This window comes from Rhincodon typus, chromosome 4, assembly GCF_021869965.1.
Source record: "Rhincodon typus isolate 14 chromosome 4, sRhiTyp1.1, whole genome shotgun sequence".
Taxonomy (NCBI): domain Eukaryota; kingdom Metazoa; phylum Chordata; class Chondrichthyes; order Orectolobiformes; family Rhincodontidae; genus Rhincodon; species Rhincodon typus.
In genome coordinates this window covers 89,217,277-89,236,175 of record NC_063335.1, presented here as the reverse complement: position 1 = coordinate 89,236,175, position 18,899 = coordinate 89,217,277, and the positions used below count along the sequence as shown (strand labels likewise).

The following is an 18,899-nucleotide window of genomic DNA, read 5'->3' as shown; positions in this document are numbered from 1 at the left end:
AAATCCCGGAATGAAGCATTAAGCCAAGTCCCACCTAAGGTGTTATATGAAAGTACCTACGACCTCATTTCAAAGAAAATCTGAAGAATTGTTCTGGTGTCTTGGTCAATTTTTATCCCTCACTCAGCATCACCAATTCAAATTTGCATTATTTCATTGTATTCATTTCCACTTTGTTATATACAGTCTGGTATTTTCTTTATTAAAAATAGTGGCTACACTTCAGACAGCAGTGTCCTGCATTACTTCTTTTCTAGGATTGTTTGAAGGGACAGTGTCAGCCATGTGTTTTGTAGTTCACTTACTTCTGAATTAGCAAGTTCCACTCCAGAAATTGCAGTGTAAAACATCTAGGTTGGCTCAGTACTGCATTGTCAGAGGTAACCTGTCTGCATGAAGGTGGAATTGAAACCTATACAATGACAGGAAATTGAAGAACAGCAGAGGTGGTATACCTGATGTCAAAGCCACTATTTATCCCTTAATAAATGTCACAAAGCAAATTATCAGGTCATGACCACATTACTTTTCGTGAAAACTTACTGTGCACAAAATGCCTGCCGTATTTTCTATTTTAATGACAACATTAACTTCTTTGTTCATCCATGGGATGACAATGTCGCTGGTGTTAGCATTTATTGGCTGTTCCTAATTTTCTTTGAGAAGGTGGTGTTGAGTCACCTTCTTGAACCGCCACAGTTTATGTATTGTAGCTACACTGACATTGCTCATTGGGAGGGAGTTCCAGGATCCTGACAGCAAAGGAACGATGGGCCGAGGAGTGGCAGATGGAGTTTAATTTAGATAAATGTGAGGTGTTGCATTTTGGTAAGACAAATCAGTACAGGACTTACACGCTTAATCGTAAGGTCCTGGGGGTGTTGCTGAACAGAGCACTAGTTTATAGTTCCTTAAAGGCAGAGTTACAGGTAGTGAGGAAGGCATTTAGTACACTGACTTTATTGGTCAATGCATTGAGTATAGGAGTTGGGAGTCATGTTGCAGCTGTACAGGACGTTGGTTAGGCCACTTTTGAAATACTACATTCAAATGTAGTTTCCCTACTATAGGAAAGATATTGTTAAACTTGAAAGGATGCAAAAAAGATTTACAAGGATTTTGGAGATAGTAAGAACTGCCGATGCTGGAGTCTGAGATAACACAGTGTGGAGCTGGAGGAAGACAGTAGGCCAGGCAGCATCAGAGGAACAGGAATGCTGATGTTTTGGGTTGGGACCCTTCTTCAGAAATGGGGGAGGGGAAGAGGGCTCTGAAATAAATAAGGGGGGGTCAGGCTGGGGAAGGTAGGTGGGATGGTGATAGGTGAGTGCAGGTAGGTAGTGGTGGGGATTGGTCAGTGAGTATGGAGGAGGTTTTTACAAGGATGTTGCCTGGGTTGGAGGTTTTGAGCTATAGGGTAAGGCTGAATAGACTGGGGCTATTTTCCTTGGAGCATCGGAGGCTGAAGGGTGACCTAATTGAGGGTTCTAAAATCCTGAGGGGCATGGATAGGGTGAATAGCCAAGATCTTTTTCCCAGGGTAGTGGAGTTCAAAACTACAGGCCACAGGCTTAAGGTGAGAGGGAAAGATTTAAGAAAGACTGAGTGGTAACTTTTTCACACAGAGGGTGGTGCTCGTGTGGAATGAGCTGCCAGAGGAAGTGGTGGAGGCAGGTACAACTACAACATTTAAAAGGATGGGTACATGAAGAGGAATAGGAAGGGTTTAGAAGGATATGGGCCAAATGCAGTCATTAATTTAGCATATCTGTTTGGAAAAGACGAGTTGGACCGAAGGGTCTGTTTCCGTGCTGTATATCTCTATGACTCTATATTTTCTAACTACGATAGAGTATGACTTGGAGGGGATGTTGCAGGTTACAATGTTTCCATGCACTTACTGCCTTGGTCCTTCTATGTGGTAGAGGTCACAAATCTGAAAGGAGCTGCCAAAAGATCCTTGGAGTGTTACTGCGATGCGTCTTGTAGGTGGTGCACACTGCTGCCACTATACACCGGTAGTGAAGGGAATGAATGTTCAAGGGTGGATGGATGCCAGTTGAGTGGATTACTATGTGTAGGATTGTATCAAGCATCTTGAGTATTGTTGGAACTGCATTCACCAAGGCAAATGAAGAGTATTCCATCATACCTTTGACTTGTGCCTTGCAGACTTTTGGGACTCAGATAGTGGGCAAATTACTATAGAATTCCAAATCTCTATCCATCCCTTGGAGCTATAGTATTTATATGGCAGGTTCAATTCAGTTTCTGGTCAATGCTAACCACCAGGATTAAGATAGTTAGGGATTCAGCAATTGTTATGTAATTGAACATCAAGGGTGATGATAAAGTTTCTTTTGTTGGAAATGGTAATTTCCTGACATCTACATGCTGTTAAATGCTATTTGCCACTTATCATTCCAAGCTTGAATTTTGTCCAGGTCTTGTAACATATGGCCATGTGACTATGAAAATGATCATTTATTGTTGTAAAACCCCATCTGGTTCACTAATGTGCTTGAGGGATGGAAATCTGTCATCCTTACTGGTCTGGCCTATATGTGAATCCGGACCCAAAGCAATGTGGTTGCCTTCTGAAATATCCTGGCAAGCCACTCAATTCAAGAGCAATTAGGAGTGGCAACAAATGCTGGCTTTACCAGTGATGCCTATGAAAGAATAAAGATAAAATAAACATGGGCTGCTTCAGTAAATGAGGAGTTGCAAGTGGCTCAGATCATTGTGAAATCACTGGCAAACATACTCAATTTTGACATTGTAATGAAAGGAAGTTCATTGATGTAACAGTTGAAGAAGATTGGACCTATGGAATGCAGCCCTGAGGGACTCAGGCAGCAATGTTAGGATTAGAGACTGAGATGATTACCTCTGATAATCACACTACAATTCTTTGTGATAGGTGTGACTCCAGCCAATGGACAGATTTTCCTTTAATTCCTTTAAGAGATTTTAAATTTGCTGGAGCTCCTTAACACCACATTCAGCGTCTGCGATGCCTTGATGTCAAAGGCTGACACTCCCACCACACCTACAGTCATACAGTCACAGAGACATACAGCACGGAAACTCATCCATGCTGATCAGATACCTTAAATAAATCTAGTCCCATCTGCCAGCATTTGGCCCATATCCCTCTAAACCCTTCCTATTCATATACCCATCTAAATGCCTTTTAAATGCTGTAATTGTACCAGCTTCCATCTCATCCTCTGGCAGCTCATACCATACATATATTATCCTCTGTGTGAAAAAGTTGCTCCTTAGGTCCCTTTTAAATCTTTCCCCTCTCACCTTAAACCTATGCCCTCTAGTTTTGGACTCCCTCACCTGTGGGAGAAGACCATGCCTACTCACCCTATCCTTGTACCTCATGATTTTATCAACTTCTGTAAGATCGCCCCTCAGCCTCCGACGCTTCAAGGAAAATAGCCCCAGCCTATTCAGCCTCTCCCTATAGCTCAGTTAAGCCTTGAACCAACACAGGTCTGAAATCATGTGATCCTGGAAGGGACCAAACTGAGCGTCAGAGAACAGGTTATTGGTAAATAATTGTTGCTTGATAGGAACACCATTTTGAACAAAATCATGCTGTCCAGACATGTTATGACACACTGCTGGTGCAGGTGAGACTTGAAGACAGGCCTCCTGGCTCAGAGATGGGGGCACTATCTCTGCACCTAGCAATGCCTTCCAGTACTTTGCTGATTAAGATTGAGACTAGAATGATACATGGGTAATTGGCCAAATTGGATTGTCCTGTTGACTGTACTTCACAGGCTATGAATGGTTTGGTCATAACTTGTGGTCATAAAAATGAGAGTCTTATAAATATAAATCTACCTTTGTATAAGGGGGAATTTACTCTTTATCGAACTGACTGAAGTGTCAGCCTTGACTCAGTGGGTAGCACGCCTACCATGGAGTCAGAAGGTCGTGAGTCCAAACCTGGCACGTAAGGAACTGGAGAACAAAATCTTTAATCCGACTGATATCTGCCCTGCAAGTATTTATTTGAATGGTTTACAGGGAGCTTTAGTCAATGCTGTACTTATCCTGGAATGTTTCCTCAGTTAGCAAGAGCAATTGTAGATCGAAGTTGCTCCACCCACTTGTCCTCTTCTTCACTAACAAACACAGCGTAGTGCAGGGATCAAGCCTGCAGAATCCTGGCTTGTAGCATACTGAGTGGTTTATTTACTCACCGATCCAGTAAGGGTGCAATTACTCTAGCTAGAGAAACAATACCATTAAAACAAACACACAAATGTGTGCGTGGAGAGCTGCATCTGGCCTTACCAAATCTAGGTTCTGCACAGGAAAGACACTGGCAACAATCACACAAAACAGGAGTGTGCTTAGTTGTGATACTCTCAGTGGCTGAACGCACAACTACCAAGGGCAGCTTTTATCTGCTTCCTTATACTGTTTCACAAATATGCGTTCCTTACTTCAGCTCAGGATGACCATCAATGAGTGCATAGCCTGTCGGCAGCTTTCCCAAACTGTCCAGGCTCAATGCCGTCCATCCACAGTCGACCAACATTTGATTCCGATGTGGATAGTGACCTATCACCCTCGTCAGCACTCGCACAGCAATATCGTCCATCTGACAGGAACCAATCATCATCTGTTGGATGTCTGGGGGAGAATTATTCAAAAATAAATACTCAGCGATCTGCATTGAGAAACATGAAGCATACTAATACACAGTCAGGAGTATTGTTGGGAATAATTGAGGTTTTGTGTATCATTACCCTTATGTCAGATTAGAATAAGCTGTTGACTCACAACAAAACAATTCTACAAACTAATCTTATCAAAAAATAGTGGTTAAAACATAATTCTAGTACTTGAGCGCACAACCTATGCTGACACTCCTGTGCTAATGCACTGTCAGAGATTTCATCTACTTAACTGAAATGTAGCTCTGTTTGCCTGTGTGGCCGGGAGTGCAAAATCTCAGGCCCAATCTCAAGAGCAGGAACTTCTCCCAGTGCCCTGTCAACATTCAACTATTTCCATTCATATAGCACTTTTAACTTAGAAAAAATTCTAATGACCCTTCACAGAAGCATAGTTGGACAAAAGAGACAATAAGTTGAAGAAGAAAATAATAAAAGGATAATTAAAATGTGGTTAAAGAAGTAGATTTTAACAATTTCCCTTGTCTGTAAGGCAAATGGTTCTCACCATAAAAGACATAGTTTCCAGGATGGAGCTCACTGAGACGAGCCATGTCTGGTATAGGGTGACTGCAGGTAGGTGTTGAACCAATGCTTGAGCGAGGACACTTCACACCTGCTTCCTCTAACCTACAAAGAAACACTGACATTGTACAATCTCAATATATATACAGAAACTTCCAATAACAAGCCCCTCAACTATCTGAAGAAAAAGATACTGATTCATGTGATACCCCTCAACAGTTTTAGATTTTGATCAATTTTGTTCATTGTTCCAGAAAGATCTCTGTTTATTTTGGATTTCCAGCATTTAAATTCTTCTATCCAATTTAAAACAAAATGTTTTATTTTGTGGCTTATCAGATTTGTGAAACATCACTGCTGAAGTTTTGAACATCTCCAATTGATATTTGTTTCGTTCTGTCCCATTGAATACTCCCAGAGCAGGTATAGCATAAGTCAGAAAAAGAGAGAGCAAGGATCCCTCTATACTGTCCCATCAAACATTCCCAGAGTTTGGTTAGTTTCTATCCATGGTTTGTGCTTTTATCTGATCTCTGGTGAAATTAGTCTCTCCATCCATGGGGCAGGGGTCTTGTTGAAGGGTCAGGGGTCTCACTTGCAGTCTGGAGATATAGTTGGAAACTTGCACAGCCCCTTCTGTGATGACCTGTTGAGCCACATGCCAATCAGTCTGTGGCATCACTACCAACAGACCTCCTCCCCTGGTCCCACTGGTCAAGAGCTGTCCGTGTGTTCTGTTCAGCAATGCCAAGCTGGAGGCTGTAGCTACTGGCGGGAGAGCACCAAAATCAAAAAGGTTCAAGATAAAGGTTTGTGGCACGAAGGGACAGGGTCTCTCAGGCTGTGGTGCTCGGGCAGAGGGGGCCTGCATGTTTGGAGCAAAAGCATGGAGTGGCGCTGCCCAAACCTAATGTACAATCCTTTCATTCAGGGAGCTGATTGCCCTTAATAAGGGAACCACACACCAAGCTAGCTGACAGGCTGCCATGAGGTGTACAATGTGAGGTGCTACATGGTGACAAGCCCACCTCAAGCCAGCTTAATCTCAGCAGCTATGGGCTGAGAGCTTTAGGTGCCTCGGAGCACCGGGGACCTGAATTTGATTCCAGCCTTGGGTACCTGTCTGTGTAGTGTTCACACGTTCTCCTCGGTGCTCCGATTTCCTCCCACAGTCCAAAGATGTGGAGGTTAGCTGGATTGCTAAATTGCTCATTGTGTTCGGGGGTGTGCAGGTTAGGTGGGTTCACCATGGTAAATACCCCATGCAGCGTTAAAGGGATGGGGTGGGTCTGGATGAGATACTCTTGGAGGGTTGGTGCAGACTCAATGGGCTGAATGGCCTCTTTCTGCACCATAAGGATTCTATGACTTAAGGGCCTTAATTGGCTGTGGGATAGGAAAGCTGACCTGAGCTTTCCTGCTCAGAATCTAATTCTGGTTGAAGTGGGAAGGGGCTAGGGTTTGGATAATGCTACCATCCTCCATAATTAACTGCCCTCTCCACCTACAAGCTCATCACCTCCAGATCAGATGTTTCCATCCAAGATGTGAGAAAAACAAAATTCAGCATTTAACATGATTCTTTGCCAGGGCCTCATGCTGCACATGGAAGGGAGTGCCTTTATACAAGGACTTATCAGATTGCTTTAGAGGATATATTTCAGTGTGGGTGACAGTGTCAGCAGTTCACCATTGCTATCGGCACCAGGGGGAACAATGATCACCATTGGCACTGCACCACCCAATGCCCAGGATCGAAAAGAGACCCCAGGCCACTTGTGATTGAATGCAGAAATGGGCGTCATGGGTATGAGTCACAGGAGGTGGCATTAGTGGCAAGGGTAGTGGGTGACTTTCAGCTGCCATTCCCTGCCCAGTCAAATCCCTTGATGGTACACCTAGTATCTTAAAATGAGGGACTCCCCTCAAAGAAGTCCAGAACCATACTGAAGGCTGGCATTTCAAAGAAAACAGATAAAGTGGAAAGAAACCTCCAAACTTGAAAAGCTACTTAAAATGCACATAGATACAGAATAATGCCCAACACCTCTTCTAAAACCTGTTTAGTGTCCAAATGTACTTTTCGTTGGGACATCTTGTTACATTCACAGCATAATTAATTACTTTTCCTTCCCAACTGCCCGCTGCTAAAACCAGAAATTTGCTGTTTGGAGGAAGAATGTTTGAATATGTAAACTGCCTGATCGGCTGTAGGGCCAGGAGTCTTGTCATATAAAACATAAATATTCCAGAAATAGTTGTCAATCAAGAAATGTTTTTGTGGGAAGAACTCGAGAAAATGAAAGGTACCAGCAAAGTGGCACTAAGTAAATTGTTGGTCTGACACTAACAACTGTCTGGGTTTTTAGATGGACTTCCTTCTAGGGTCTAAAAGAAGTGACTGGGGATAGTTGAAGCATTGGTTTTATTTTTCCAAAATTCCCCAGATTCAAAGATGTTTCCATTAGATTGGAAAATAGGAATGTAACTCTTTTAATCAAAAGGAAAGTGACAGAAAGCGGGAAATTACAAGACAGCTAGCTTACTATCTGACATAAGGAAGATATTACAAGCTATTATTAAAGAGGTTATAGCAGGATTCTTAGAAAGGTTCTGCGTAATCAGATAGAGTCAACGCAATTTTGAAAGAGAAATCATGTTTAAGCAATTTATTAGAGCTCTTTGAGGAAGTAATATGTGCTGTGGGTGTACTGTACTTAGCTTTCCAGAAGACATTTGATGAGGTGTACCTTCCAAGATTGCCATGGAAAATAAAAGCTTGTAGTAAAAGTGGCAAGATATTGGCATAGATAGAAAACTGGCTACCAGGAATCAGAAAGCAGCCACAAATGGGTTATTTTCTCGTTGGCAAAATGTGTGCAGTAATGTGCCATAGGATCACAACTTATGCTGGGGCCTCAACTTTTTACAATTCATACAAATTGCTTGAATGAAGGGCCTGAAGGCATAGTTGCTAAATTTGCTGTTGACACAAAGACAGGTGGGAAAGTAAGTTGGGGAGATAAAATAAGGAAAGTACAAAGGTATACAGATAGGTTAAGTGAGTGGGCAAAATTGCGATGAATGGAGTACAATGTGGGAAAATGAGAAATTGTCCATGTTAACAGGAAGAATTAAAAAAAATTGAAAAATGTTGAGACATTGCAAAGCTCTAAGATGCAAAAAGATCTGTGCGCCCAAATATGTGAATCACAAAAGGGCAGTATGTAAGATACAAATAGTAATTATAAAAGTTAGTAGAATGTTATCATTTATTGTACATGGAATTGAAAACAAATGTTAGGCTTCAGCTATGTGGGATACTGGTGTGACTATTTTGGAAGTATTTTGTACAGAATTGTTTTGGTCGAATAGGCTAGGCTTATATCTGGGTGAGTTTAGTACAGTATCAGGCAATCTAATTGAAACATACAAGATCCTGACGGATCCTGACAGGGTGCATGAGGACAGGGTGTTTTCTCTTGTGAGATAATCTAAAACCAGGTAGCCACTGTTTAAAAATAAAGGCTCATCCATTTAAGGCAGAAATAAGGAGATTTTTCCTATCACAGAGCATATGAGTCTTTGTAATTCTCTTCCTCAAAGCGGAAGTCCCTGAATAGTTTTAAGGCTAAGACAGGTATATTTTTGAGAAGCAAGGCATGGGAGGTTATCTGGTGTAGGTTGAAATATTAAGTAATCAGATCAGCCGCGATCTTATTGAAAGATAGATACAGCAGGATCAAGGGAACGAGTGGCCTACTCCTGCTCCTGCTTGGTATATTTGTATATCCATACATTCGTAGAAACTTCCAGAAGATATTTGCATTGCAAAGGTTAACCTCATGTTACTTTTGTTTCTTTTGCCAATCAGCATAAGTCTTTGCAACTCTAATTCTTCATTTCTTTCCTTTAGGCTGATGAGAAGAATTAGACAGTACACCCCGACTGGGGCCAAATTTTACAACCAGGTCCATCAGAGAAAAGCCTGTGGATGTGCATCCGACTACCCTTGAATCTTGGAGGGAGAAATAAAGGAAACCTAGTCGGTTGAGGGGAAAGACAAAGAGAAAATAATAAGTGATTGATTAATTATAGAATTAGGCAATGAAGTTACAAACTCAGAAATAAAGAAGATCAACTACTCCACTTAAAGAGCTGTAATAATTTGACATTAATGGATATTAAAAAGGGAATGTAAGATATTCGCTGGACAAGCTTTGTTAGGTAAAAATACTCTAGACATTCTAGATTTGGTGTTAAAATAACCATGGCATTGTGCGATGTAAATAATGGTACATCGTTAGTGACCTTTGCTAGTCAGAGAATTGTAAGACTATAGAATGGTTGCAGCATAAAAGAAGGCCATTCAGCCTGTCATGTTTCTGCCAGCTTTCTGCAAGAGTAATTTACCTCTACCACTCCTTGGTATTTTCTTTCAGTTAATGATCGACTTCTCTTTTGAATGTCAGTCGGGAATTTGCCTCCTTCACACTCTCAGGCGGCATATTTGAGCTGCTAGCCACACATGTAAAAAATAGTAAACCAAAAATATTTATCAAAAGTAACGCAAGGTTAACCTTTCAATGCAAAGAGTGGTTAGGATTTGGAATGCAGTGCCAATAAGGGTGGTGGACACAATAGCAACTTTCAAAAGGGATTTGGATCAATATCTGAAGGGGAATAAATTGCAGTGACATGAGGAAAAAGCAGGGAAGGGACTGATCTTTGAAAACTGGTGCAGATTCTACGGATCAAATGGCCTCCTTCTGTGCTGTGCTATTCTAAAGGGCAAAATTCAATAGCCCTGCAAACCAGCATAATGTTCGTGATGCAGGATTAACCAACCCTGCTTTCTGTCATTGTAGAGAGCATGGAAACTTCAAACGGCCCATTCCTTTTTATATTATACTAGCCTGCAGTCCAGCACTAATAGGAGCCAAATGTTTGATCGAGTCCAGCACCACTAAAAGCTAGTCTGCATTATTTAAAGCCAGATGCACTTCCTAAGATGCATCATGCTACAAGAGACACTGTAAGTAACAGGGGAATAGTTTCTGGTTTATATGACGATAAGCTTTAAGGTGTAGGAGTAGGAGTAGGCCATATGGCCTATCCAGTCTGTTCCACCATTCGATGAGATCATGGCTGATCTGTCAAACCTCAACTCTACCTTCCTGCTTTATTGCCATAACCCTTGTTAAAGAGTTTAGCATACACCTTTTAACTCAACCACATCAAAGATTCAATCGATGGATCTTTACATTTCTTGCTATCTCTAGTAGAGAAGTAGTAGATCATCACAGAATCCCTACAGTGTGGAAACAAGCTCTTTGGCCCAACAAGGCCACACCGACCCTCAGAGCATCCCACCTAGAACCATTCCCCTAATCTACACATCCCTGGGCACTGTGGGCAATTTAGCATGGCCAATCCACCTAGCCTGCACATCTTTGGACTGTGGGAGGAAACCAGAGCACCCGGAGGAAACCCACGCAGACACATTTGCAGGAAGCAAGACACTTGCCAACCAGAGCCAGGGATAGAAATTCAGAGGTCCTGAATTTGCTCCAGGATCAGCCCCTGGCCCTACCTCTGAACCAAGCACACTGGCTTTGCCCTGGCCCTAACTCCTGACCTGGGTACAGAGGCCCTTACCAGATCTGAGCACAGAGGGCCTGCGCCTGATGCCAGCACAGTAGGCTCCCTAGAGGCCTAGCTCCTTATTATTGGGTCTTGATATACTCCCTGACCTGGGCGCTGCTTGCAATGGTGTCTTTTAATGTGAAGAGCCTGTCATAGCATAGCCACCACACAGTGCTGGCTGACCAGGAGACTTTCCCACTCTTATCACCTGCCATAAACAGAAGGAGTTACATGCTGATCATCAACCTACACCACCAATGTGCCTTTGTTGACCATCGAATCATGGGGAGAGGCTCAAACCCAGAGCTTGTGCCTCACAGGTAAGTGATATGGTTTGTGGTTTTCTATATGTCAAGCCATGCAATACATACAACAGATAGTCAGGTTCTCATTGAGTCAGATATCATGAAGTTTACTTACAACACCAACAATTTACAAGTGTATAATATCACAGACTTACATAAATAATGTAGCTTCTATGCTTACTGATGTTATTGCATGTTATACACATATAACTGACATGCATTGACTCATGACACAAAGAGACTGAAGGTAAGACGGGTACCTCGAAACTAGAATGTCACATATTGTCATGTCATGTATCAAGATGAGGCTCAAAAATCTTTGTCAGTGTATATTCTTAGTACAATATTTGAGGATTGCAGTGCAACCTGACTGAGCTGCTTCTGTTAACTACTTTCAAGCACCAATGCAGCCGCCTCTCTGGTGTCTACCTCAGTGCTTCTTGGCTTGTCATTTAGTATAGGAGTGACCCAGTATCTGTTGGTGTCACCAGCAATGGCCAGTATGTTTAATAATAGCTCCTTTTCAGACGGAGAGTCTGGAATTTTCTCATGCTCTTCTTGTAGATTGTTTTCCTACTGTTTGCTTTTTCTACTTTTAATGTCTTGTTCACCTCTTTTCCTCAAACACGCCCATTCAATGAGACTTTTTTACCCGCAGTTTCTGCATACAGTTTCTTTACACCAGCAATTTGCTGCTGTATGACCTGTTTTATCACTCCAATAGCAGTTTTGAGTCTATGTTGGATGCTCCTTTCTCAGCCGCGATTTTGTGAACTCTCATGCTTGAGCTTAGCTGTTGAACTTTCTTGACTGTTATTGCATCAAGATTGCTAGTCTTTAAGTCTAGACTTCTTTAGGTCTAGGTTCCTTTTCATCAGTAATCCCTTCTGGATTGCTTCTCATCTTAAATCACACACCAGTCTGTCACTGACAGCATTGTTTAAACTTTCTCTGAATTCGCAGCATTATGCTAACTTTTTAAGATTGTTACGAACTGGGAGATAGACACACCATCATGCTGGTTGCATTTGTGAAATCTGAACCTTTCAGCAATCACCAATGGTCTTGATGAAAAATGGTTCTGCATAGGTTTTGGAACTTGGCTCCTTTTGGTGTATCAGACTCCTCGAGGGGTTGAAAGTTATTCCCCCCGTAAAACTCAGGAACACAGGGCTGACTATATCTGCTTCAATGTTGTTAGCTTGAACAAAGCAATGGAATCTCTCTGGTTAGGAGTTCCAGCTCTCTGTATTTTCATCATATGCTCCAAAATTTCCTGCCATTTTCAAATGGGAAGGGCTGTGTAGTACAATGTACCACAAAACATACAGCACTAACTTACTCCTTCCTGTTTAAAACAAGGTATTCCCGAGGCAGTCTGTTTCTTCCCGAGTCTACACCACTAATTTAAAACATTTCCTATGATGAGGTGAATTCTGTGTTTTTTTACCTACTGTGCTTGCTTTGGCACAGCGCTAGTGTCTTAGATTTTTTTTTCTTCTTTTTATCTGAGGTCTGCGGTAAGGACTATGATTCTTTTTTTCTTGACCAATCAGTAGATTGATCTGGTGGATCTCAAAACAGTTTTTCTCCTGGTCACCAGTTTCCTTCTTGAGTTAAGCTCCAAGAAAGACCCGGAAGCCAAAGCATTAAACTGCCATGAGGTGTTCACGCAATAGATAGCAAGGTTAGAGAGAGTTCTTACTATCTCTTAGAGAGAGCTGTTTATCTGCTCAGAATGGCTGATAATGTTACCCTTATGTCACGTGTTTGGGCTCTTAAAATACACAACAATTTTGTCTCATAAAAGGGAATTTCATGAAATAGTCCACCAGCATAGCACAATTGTGTACTCGACAAGGAAAATATTAATGGCAATCTTGCACAAGGGCTCCAAAAGAATCTCTTCTAGATTAAGATTGATTGTTGAGCTTGAGGGAATTGGAGGGAGACATAGCACCGTGTGATGTCACTGGGCTAGTAATCCAGAACCCTAGGCTAATGCTCTGAAAACATGGGTTCAAATTCCATGAATTCAATAAAAATCTGGAATGACAAAAAAAGTGCCTAATTGCAATCATGTACCCACTGGCAATTGTCATAAAAACCCATCTGGTTCAGTGATGTCACTTAGGGAAGAAAATCTGTCATCCTTACCTGATGTGTCCTATATGTGACTCCAGATCCACAGCAATGTGGTTGACCCTTAACTGCCTTCTGAATTGGCCCAACATGCCATTCAGTTCAAGGAGCAATTAGAGATTGGCAATAAATGTTAGCCCAGCCAGCAAAACCCACACCACATGAGCAAATAATAAAATGTTGACATTTTTCACACAACTTGATCAGTTGATTAATGTCCTTATTAATAGGGATTTATGCACCAATGCCTTGGTTTTCTTTTTTACCGATGTGACCTATGTTTAAATGGTTTAGCATGTTTTAACTTAGAGCTTTCGGAATTAAAATTTTATTGCCTTTGAAAATTGCATTCTTGGAGAGTTTTAGTTCATCACTGAACAATCAGAAGCAATGCATTAACTTGGGGACGTGTTGCCTGCATTCAGGTCACTGTTTGATGATAATCTTCTTGAGCTGTTTCAGTTGGTCATCACCTACATAGCTTGCTGAATCTGCTCTACTTGGCTGTACAAAAATGTACAAGATCAACATTGTGGTCTGGAACCTTTGGTTTGCTACTGACACGTTTGTTACCTCATGGATTGTACCAGCATATTGACCAGTGCACGCAGGTATACCAGTGAAAGGAGATCAGTTATTTTAATGACGTAAAAGGTTTTAAGTGCCAATCCTGAGGAACCATGTTGATATTTAGAATGGATACTGCCAATGCATGGAACATCAGACCCATTGTAAGTAGTTAGCTTATCTTGTGCGGACTACACCACGCTGTGCCAATTTTCTGAGTAAATCTCATAGAAGATACACTAAAGGATGATACTTACAATGGCACCAGTGTCAAACTTGGTATTTAGTGCATGTAGTCCATTCTTCTCAGGGTAAATCACTTTGATGGTGGTAAAGGCTTCAGCTTTTCTGATGGTGTCCACGTGTCATCTCAAGTTTACCATATATACAGTCTGACTGGGATCTGGGAGTGTTTCATTGCAGTCACCTCATGGTCTTTGTTGACATGCTTGTGTGCCATGGAAGGAACTTTGGAAACTTCAATGACCTTGTTGCTTGGTTTGCCCTTCTGCACATGTTGCTGTGAAGCATTGTCGCACTTCGAGTTTTGTCTGGTGGTTGGACTTCCTGAACATTTTAATCCAATGGCCTTTTGCAAAACATAGCATGCATAAAAATGCTGGACATGAATGTTCCCAGTGAGCTGCGTGGCTGGGACAGCCTGTGCATACTCGGTCATCCTCGACTATATTACCTGCTCTTCTGTTTAAATACTCCACGCAAGGATCTCAGATGTCCATGCAGGATGAAAAAAGTTGGTTGGTAGGTGAGACAAGCCACACCTCATACAGGATTTGGATGAGCCAATGAATCTTTTGATGGTTGTAATTGTCGTTCCAGCAACAAGCACTTGCAGTTTGGCAGGAGGTTCACTAGACCTCTTCGGAAGGGTTTAAACTAGTGTGGCAGAGGGTTGGGGACTGGAACAACAGGCCAGTAAGTGCAGGGACTCGGGACAAAGGAGAGACTGAGATATGCATAGCGCAGAGTAAGGAAGCATATGGTAGGTCTTGGCAGCTACAAACTGACGATGCCGTTGAGGAGTATAGACAAAGTAGGAAGGAACTTAAATGCAGAATTAGGAAGGTTAAAATGGGCCATGAAATATCTTTAGCAAACAGGGTCAAATAGAATCCCAAGGCTTTTTATGCATATATTAGAAGAAAGAGGGTAGCAAGGGAAAGAGTAGGCCCCCTCAAGGACAAAGGAAGGAAGTTATGCGTGGAGCCACAGGAAGTGGGAGAGAACCTTAATAAGTACCTTGTATCGATATTCACCGAGGAGAAGGACATGACTAATGCTGAGGTCAGGGATGAGTGTGTGAATACTCCAGAGAATGTCAATTTGTTAATGGAGGAAATTTTGGGTATCCTAAATTGCATTAAGGTAGACACGTCCCCAGGTTACTGCAAGAGGCAAGGGAAGAAATAGTTGGGGCATTAGCAGCTATCTTCACATCTTCTTTGACCACTGGTAAGGTTCCAGATGACTGGAGATTAGCCAATGTTGTTCCCTTGTTTAAGAAAGGAAGCAGGGATAATCCAGGAAATTATAGGCCGGTGAGTCTGACATCTGTGGTGGGGAAGCTCTTGGAGAAGATACTGAGGGATAGGATATACACACATTTGGAAGAAAATGGACTAGTTAGCCACAGGGGCATGGTTTCGTACAGGGAAGGTTATGTCTCACCAACCTGATTGAATTTTTTGAAGAGGTGACAAAGATAATTGATGAGGGAAGACCTGTGGCTGTAGTTTATATGGACTTTTGTAAGGCATTTGATAAAGTCCCACCTGGCAGATTGGAACAAAAACTTAAATCACATGGGATTTGGGGTGGATTGACTAGATGGATTCAAAACTGGCTTGATCATAGAAAACAGAGGGTATCGGTGGTAGGGTGTTTTTCAGAATGGAGACTGGTAACTAGTGGTGCTCCACAGGGATCAGTCCTAGGTCCTCTGTTGTTTGTAGTATACGTCAATGATCTGGAGGAAAACATGGGTGCTCTGATTAGTAAGTTTGCAGATGACACAAAGATTTGTGGTGTTGCTGATAGTGCTGACAATTGTGAAAAGATACAAGGATATAAATAGATTGGTGACTTGGGCACAGAAAGGGCAGATGGAATTTAATCCAGACAAATGTGCAGCGATATATTTTGGAAGATTGAATTTAGGTGTGAATTATACTGTCAATGGCAGAACCCTTAGGAACATTAACATACAGACGGATCTAGGCATGCAGGTCCACAGTTCCCTAAAAGTGGCAGCACAGGTGGCCAAGGTGATTAAGAAGGCATATGGCATGCTTGCCTCCATCGGCCAGCGCATGGAGTACAAGAGTTGTTAGGCTACATTTGGAGTTGTGTGTGCAGTTTTGGTCGCCACATTACCAGAAGGACGTGGAAGCTTTGGAGAGAGTGCAGAGAAGGTTCACCAGGGTGTTTTCTGAAGAAGGGTCTAGGCCCGAAACATTGGCCTTCCTGCTCCTCTGACGCTGCTTGGCCTGCTGTGTTCATCCAGCTCTACTCCTTGTTATCTCACCAGGATGTTGCCTGGTCTCGAGAACGCTGGCTATGAGGAAAGGTTAAAAAGACTAGGATTGTTTTCACTAGAAAAGATGGTGGCTGAGAGGAGACCTGAGAGGTCTACAAAATTATGAGAGGCATAGATAGGCTGTAGAGTCAGAGGCTTTTTCCCAGGGTTGAAGTTTCAATTACAAAAGGGCACAGGTTCAAGATGAGAGGGCAAAAATTCAAGGAACGTTTTTCATGCAGACAGTGGTAGGAGCCTGGAATACACTGCCAGAGGTGGTGGTGGAAGCAGGCACATTGGCAACATTTAAGAGGCATCTGGATGGTTACATGAATAGGGAGGGAATCGAGGGACATGGACTGAATAAGGGCAGAAGGTTATTTTTTTCAGTTTATTCAGGGCATGATGATTGGCACAGGCTCGGAGGGCCGAAGGGTCTGTTTCTGTGCTGTACTTCTCTCTTGTTCTTTTGTTCAGGGCGCCTGGCCTGCTACAATTGCTTTGAACATCTGTCCTTCTGCTACAGCATCAGATATATGGTATATCCCTCAGGCTTGTCCAGAAGTGCTTTACTGAAGGATTTAATGGGTGTTGAGGCTATGACCAGCTCTAAAAGCCTTTCAGCTAAATTAGCTTTGGTGAAATCACATTCCAAACGTTTGTGTTGACACCTGCCTACAAACTGGTCGATCATTTCACCTGGCTGTTGGCAATACGGACTGAACTCAAGCCTGAGTATCCTGAAATTGACTTGAACTTTAAAATGATCTGCTAAAATCTGATAAATTTTGTCAGGATCTTTCTGCTCCCTGTCAGCAACACCCGAGGATTTTATTCTTCATAACCTTCAGAGCCCGAAGCAAGAAGATGTTTCACTACCTGTCATTCTGTATCATCATTCTGATAATCCATTAAGATTGATTCTTCCTTTAAATAACAGAAGTACTGACTGAAAGACCATGATGTGCCAATCCATGGTCAGAAGTTTTCTTTTCATCTTTCTTTTGTAACTTTATGCTCTTAAAAAATGTCAGTGTAAAAATCTGTATTGCAGTATAGTGCTAACAAGGTGTAGAGCTGGATGAACACAGCAGGCCAAGCAGCAACAGAGGAGCAGGAAGGCTGACATTTCGGGCCTAGACCCTTCTTCAGAAAACCTGCTTATCTCAGATTTTCCAGCATCTGCAGTTCCTACTATCTCTGCAGTATAGTGCTTTTCTTTTCTTAATTTCCTTTTTGTGTTATCTGTTGCTATTGCTCTAAAGCTGCAGACTTGAAGAAGAAAGTTTATATCTGCAGGCCAAATTATCTTTTTTTAAAAAAATAACCAAAGAGAATTGCAATGTCACATATTCCTTTTCTCTTTATCTTTGCACTTTCTCTGAGAGGCAGAGATGGAGGAACCAACCAATGACTGAGCACAGGTAAGTCTTTTGTAATGAGAAAACTGTCTTTTTCAGTGTTTTTTTTCCTGTTATTTTTGTTCTTCTAATTTTTTAAGCTTGAACCTGTCCTTTTGAAAAGTGCTTTTTTTTAAGAAAGGAGAGGAAGATAGAGTAATCACTGTGCTTCACTATATGTTCATAGCCTTCAGTTTTGATTGTAACATTTTAGTCTTGGTTGTAGTGGTAACTTCAGCTCTGAACTCAGATAGATTGATGAGTGACTGTTAGGAAGAAGACTTTTGACAAGTATGAACATACAAGCATGTGAACAAGGAACAAGAGTAGGTGATTTAGCACTTACAACCTGCTCTACATTAAATAACATCATGGCATATCTGATTTGAACCTCAACTCAACATTCCTGCATATCCCCGATGATCTTTCATATTAATCAAGAATTTATCTATCTTTGACTGTCATGCTGCTGTTACCTATCAGCGTTTAGCATCCACTTACTCCCACTGTCGCAAGAAGATTTAAGTTCCCATATACTGCCACAATGATGCAGTTTGTGGTTTTCTACATGTCAGTCCATGTAACACATACCACTGATAGTCAGATTCTTGTTCACTCAGATATCTTGAAGTTTATTTACAATACTAACTATTTACAAGGGTACAAAATCACAGAGGTACATACTTAATATGGGTTGAGTGTTTACTGTTGTTATTGTGCATTACACACACATAGCTGACTGACTTCATTATGCAGAGAGAGTGACTGAAGACAAGACAGGTACCTTTATACTGGAAAGTCACATTGTGATATCAGGTAACTGTCTGGTCTAGAATTTATCCAACAGTATGGATATAAATAACATGCCACAAGATCTCCCAAATGGCTCTACGTTTTTGTGTACAACCAACCGATGAGAACGTTCACGACACACTTTCTTGGCCATCACAATCTGAGGCAGGACTTGAACCCAGACTCTCTGGTCTAGAGGTAGGGCCACTAAAAGATCCTCAAAATAGCTCTTTAAATGTGCTCAAGTGAAACCCCAATTAAAGACCTTCATCTGAATGTA

The 18,899-nt window shown here is 41.8% G+C and overlaps 1 protein-coding gene across 2 annotated transcripts in view; it reads right to left on the bottom strand.

Annotated features, from left to right (window-relative positions):
• Positions 1-18,899, bottom strand: part of zgc:162816 (uncharacterized protein LOC571260 homolog) — a 56,791-nt gene that overhangs the window by 8,186 nt on the left and 29,706 nt on the right. For both annotated transcript variants that reach the window (XM_048595640.1, XM_048595641.1), the window contains 2 exons: positions 5,215-5,336; positions 4,473-4,662 (listed from right to left, as the gene is read on the bottom strand). In XM_048595640.1, coding sequence (XP_048451597.1) covers positions 4,473-4,662; positions 5,215-5,336 — 312 coding nt within the window. The remainder of the gene's footprint in view (positions 1-4,472; positions 4,663-5,214; positions 5,337-18,899) is intronic.